Source organism: Limulus polyphemus, unplaced genomic scaffold (assembly GCF_000517525.1).
Source record: "Limulus polyphemus unplaced genomic scaffold, Limulus_polyphemus-2.1.2 Scaffold189, whole genome shotgun sequence".
Classification (NCBI taxonomy): Eukaryota; Metazoa; Arthropoda; class Merostomata; order Xiphosura; family Limulidae; genus Limulus; species Limulus polyphemus.
In genome coordinates, this window is record NW_013665799.1 from 868,373 (window position 1) to 874,023 (window position 5,651).

Here is a 5,651-nt window from a genome sequence, read left to right on the forward strand (position 1 = left end):
TTAAGGTAAAATTTTTAAACTTTACCGTAGTTTAATTTATTTATTTTTAAATTGAAAGTATTAGGTCATCAAGAAATTAATGTCACTTTATTTTGAGATGAAAAAACTCGAACAATTTATATATACAAAACAAACATATATTTAATGAAATAGTCTCCGTTCTTATTGATGATGCTTTTCCAATTTACAATCAGGTTGTTAATGTCCTGATTAAAGAAATCACATGGCTTTGAAGCAAAAAACATGTCAATGTCTCCTTTAACACCTTCCACATTTGCATATATTTTCCCATTAAGATGGTGTTGCAGCAAATGAAAAAGATGGTAATCTGACAGTGCCATATCTAGAGAATATGGTGGGTGGGGGAGAACTTCCCAACCCAACTCCATAATCTTGTGTTGCATCTAACGTGCTACATGTGGACATGCATTGTCGTGGAGAAGAAGAACATGGTTCCGATTGACGAGTGAAGGGTGTTTCTGATGAAGGGCTTGATTTAAACATTCCAGTTGTTGACTATAGATCTCTGCATTGACATTTCGCTGTGGATTCAGGAGTTCGAAATGAATTACTCCTTTAATGTCCCACGAAATGCAAAGCATCATTTTCTGGGAATGGAGCCCAGGTTTTGGGGTTGGAAGTAGTTTTTGTTTAGGACTGAGCCATTGTTTTTGGTGTTTAATATTTGCATAGATAATCCATTTTTCATCACCGGTGACAATTCTGTTTAAAAATGATTCATGAGCATTACACAGCCGACGAGATGAAGCAACATTCACATGTTGGAAATAATGATCATCGGAGAGTTCACGAGGCACCAAACACCTTCTTTATGAAGTTTTCCCATATTCCTTATATGTTTACGTATTGTTTCATCAGAGACATGCAATATCAGGGCCATTTCACGAGTGTTTTACGTTGGGTTAGGCTCAACAAGGATCTTCAGAGCATCAATATCAATTCCAACATGTCAGTCCCTGCCATCACAGTTTTTAAGGCTAAAGTCACCTGAACAAAATTTGCTGAACCATTGTTGACACTTATGAAAGTTCAAAACAATTCCATAAACTTCTTTGATATTCTTTGTGGCTACAGAGGCCTTGTTTCTCTTTTTGTATTCAAACAGCATTACATCCCAAATGTATGTCTTGTCGTGTGCCATCACTATAAGGGATTAGAGTATATTAAACTTTACACATTATATAGGCTACATTGACGTGCCATTTAAATGGTTCGTTTAACTATTATACGTGATGTACGTTTTTTGGGGGTGGTTAATGAAAGTGTTCCAAAATGCAACATTAAATTCTTTATCACCTAATACTTTCTATACTGTTGTAAGATCTTTTTTTTAAACTGTGTATAATTTTAAAGAACAAGATTTACATAAACCCAAGATGAGGAAATAAACCCACAAAAAATTAGTGAGCTAGATTTAGTTAATGAAACTAACCAGTCTTAGCCAGGAACATGTATGTATGTATATATTATTTTCAAGATGTTTTGCTACCATGCAAGTTACATAATATGTACTATTAACTACTTCAGCATGAAGCTTACAATAGAAACTGTACATCAGATACCAAATTTTGGCTTATTTTAAATGGTCTTTTTAACCATGGAATTGCTATAAGATACTAATTAATGGACTATAAAACATAAGACAATAACATATACCAGTGTTTAGTTTAAGTGTTTAGGTCTTCTGTTCCAGTGTACTAATGTTCAACTATGTGTTATGTTAGAATTAAAACGCGTATTAACCCTATGATGATGATCTACTTACATTGTAAGCAGGTTATATAACTCTTATGAAAGTTCTTTACAAAAATGAAACTAGTGGATGAAATTGTTTTGAAATTTGACTTGAACCTTACTAAACATAGTTAGTTTCAGAAAAATAAAATATTTATTTATTTTTTTCAAACTACGTCTAATAACACATTATTTAATGTAGTTATTTGCGTTTGTACTCTGAATATTTCACTTGCCAGGTGATTTTCATTTTGAGTATAAAAATACTATTTATTATCTTACAGTTTTCACATTTCACTTGCATAATTTCTAGAACCTCTTAAATGAATAAGTTTTTAAGGCAAATTCTTATTTTATTTTTTTCATTTTCTCCACTATATCATTAACTCTAGTTTTTAACATCAACGTACATTGGAATGAAATGTTTAAAATTAAGAAATGGAAATATGTACATACCTTTTATCTCTTTGTAGAAGTCTTTTGAAACTTGTTTTTTGAATATGTGTAATTTCTTGTCTTTATCTTTTCACTTACAGTTTATTTTTAATTTTCCTTTCAAATTCTTTGTCTTTTATTATTTATGCTGGTACATAACTGGTCCCCGCTGGGCTCTATTATTATTATATAATAATAATAATAATACAGCAACTACTGTGCACAAACTCTTTCACTAAAGCTCACACACGAATGATGCCATCTTGTTTAGGACATTTTACAATCCAAGCTACTACAAGTTAAACGTATAAAAATCATTAAACCTTTTAAATATGCATTTTAAAAGAGAAATAATATGTAATTAATTAAGATATAAACGTAAAATCTTAATGCAGTCTAACAGTCTAGCAAACTAATACATATAAGGCGAGAAACACTTGCGAAGTGCTACATACCCCTCGAGAGAACAAAGAAATTAGCTTCTTTTGTATCTCATAGTACAAATCCATACACTGGTAACGTTTTTTCATGTATCAAGTAAATAGTGGGAACCTGCTTTTTCTGTTGGTTATAAGCATGCCATTCAACTTCAAACTATCGCTTAGCAACACAGCTTCGACTTTGCAAGTGTATGTGGCTGACCTTAAACTTACAAAAAATTTACAACATTTCATCTGTGGAGAAATTCTAGGAAAGTTTTCAAATGGTAATGAAATAACTCTGTTTACTGTACTTTGACCATCTGAACTAACAGTCGATATTAGCTACTCACAGTTTCTTGTATAAGAGCTCTTAAAAGTTGAGAATTGTAACCACAAGCAGATCACACAATAGCAGTTGTAGTTGCTGTTTTAGATGTTTCTTTTTCAAATAAAGGAATAAAACTTAGATAATGTAGAACTTTAAATTATAATGTATTTGATAATAATAATTTCATTAAAATACATGTATAGTAAAGTGGTTTAATTAAATTTTGAATGTAACTCAGTAATGTGCACAAAAGGATGGGTAACGGGGTTTAAAATTGGCATCATAGTTATAGTTCATTATTTTTTTTATGGACAATAAAATAAAAACCTGAGATTTCTGTTGTAAAAAACAGCACAACATATACACACACAATAAAATGAAAATCAAGTGTTTTGTACAAAAACACAGAAGATTTATGAAAAAAAAATAAGTTCTTGAAACTTTTCTTTGTAAACAGTAATACAAAAAACTTCTCACAAGAAACTGTATTTGAGTGATATAGTTTTGACATTTGTTATCATGACAATCAAGAGATTCACTGTGCCATTTACTGATGTGTTCAATGCAGCAGGATCCAGGATTACCTTTGAAACTACTGCATGTTTTCTGTTTCCTTTCAGATATTGCTTTCGTAAGACAATCTGTGTTTTTTATTCAAGTCTGTTTTTACCTGTCTTTGGAAGAGATGAAACAAAGGCACGTACAGGGCTGTCTTATGCAGGCACTGGAAGTGAAAGTTGCCTCATAGCAACATATTCAGCACTTTACTTTGAAAGCATATTGTCACAGCAGTATAAGAGATACTCAAAGTAAAGTATTTATCTCTTCCAATTACAAGGTGATTAAAAACTTGACTGTTTAGTGTCACTGGTAAGATGAAGTGGCTGCCTAGTTTTTAAACCAAGCAAGAATTTTATGAAGCTCGTATGGCTTTAAATCTTAATCACAGGCATCCATTGCTAAGATAAATTCATTGCATTTTTCAATGTGGAATGGCTTGTTATATTAAAAAAAAAAATGCTCCAATACAAAGAAGTAATTTATATAAACCTATCTGCATACCTTTTGGTCATTACTATACACTTACTGCTTACTTATTGTGCCTTCTAGCCAGCACAAATTGTTGCTTCTCACTAACCATACTTATTCTTTATTCAGTGTTTGTTCTACAACTGCCTCAGGTACATTTTGTTGGATTGAATAGTCCAAGTGATATGTGTATTTTGGGAAAGCTCAAAAGTTGCAGTCTCATAAACATGTACCAATTGTCCACAATAATGTGAGACCCTTGATTTAGCAAATAATCAGTTAAATACACAGTTGTTCTTGTATATTATGGTGGCTAATGTCATACTTATGTCTACCAGAAAATTCCAACTGAAATTCCTCAGACTTCAAACACTGTAATGTGTACAGAACTATTTTTTTTTTTTAATTGAGCTGTTGTTAATTTTATGTACTTGTACCTCTACTGTTGAAAAGTTTAATACTTCCTTCCATAAAACCTATTGCTCATCTGTGACTATTTGCTGTCCCAGGTCAACTAAATTTGTTGATTTTTCTTTGAACTTTGATAGAAGTAGCTCCAGTCTTATAATTAAAAATCCCAAATAATAGATGGAAAATAGCAACCTAAACATGTACAGCATGGCACTGCATGTACTTTTTTTGACATATCTACCTGTGGCAAGGGTTAAAGAAGTTAAGAGGTGGGGTGATTAATATCTATATTGAGATTAATTAGTAATCAAAATGCTAAAAATAAAGTATGGAGTGAACTTCTTTTTCAGCTTATAAATTTTAATTGGCTATGACTTTTTCTGTTTTAAATTTTCTTACATAAAAATATTCTATTCCATTGAGATTCTCTCTTAATGTTTGATTTTTAGGTGTCTGTAAGATTTAATATGCACGTAAACATTGCATTTGACCAGACATATACAAATCTGGAAGAGTAAAAAGTAGCAGGAAAAAATTTTTTTATTATTATATTAAAAACTAAAAAACTTTGCTAGTAATTTATCTACATTTTATGTTTCAGGCAGTGGCATAATGTCAGGTGTGACTGTTCCACTTAGTGTTATAGAAGGATCTGACCCAAATACAATGTCAGTTACTGGACATGTTGTCACTCATTCTAGTCCTGCAGTTGGGCCCATGAGTGATACCTCTCTCTCCATTCAGGGGTCAGGCTTGCATTCTATGAATCCAAATTTAAGTACTTTGGTTAAAAATCAACCTGATAGTACTATAAGCTCCACAGGTTCTGTCCCCAGCAGCACAGTTCCCCCTGCTGGTGGTGGCAGCCCTCAACCCACAGAAACCATGGCAAACACCAAAGAGAAGACACCCATGTGTCTAGTAAATGAACTAGCACGTTTTAATAAGGTATGTTTACATTTTCCACTCTTAACCATATCATGTAGGATCTTTTGAGTAGGGTCCAATTTTGTCCTTGTCATCATTAAAACTCATAACTGTAATGGAAAAATTAATTTTGATTTTTGAGTCTCTTTGTAATGTTTTTGATTTCTATAATTTCAAAATTATTATTTTATAGTGCTGATTAAAAGTTTGCTTATTTACAATTAATGTAGTTGATAGCTTTAAAACTCTTGATTTATTTTATTTACACACACACACACACACACACACACACACACACACACACACACACACACACACACACACACACACACACACACACACAT

General features: G+C 32.0%; 1 protein-coding gene across 1 annotated transcript in view; it reads left to right on the top strand.

Annotated features, from left to right (window-relative positions):
• The window catches only part of LOC106478205 (double-stranded RNA-binding protein Staufen homolog), a gene marked incomplete at its 3' end in the record, with an annotated part of 43,344 nt that overhangs the window by 25,673 nt on the left and 12,020 nt on the right, over positions 1–5,651 (top strand). Inside the window, exon 3 of the mRNA XM_013938729.1 lies at positions 4,982–5,328. Coding sequence (XP_013794183.1) covers positions 4,982–5,328 — 347 coding nt within the window. The remainder of the gene's footprint in view (positions 1–4,981; positions 5,329–5,651) is intronic.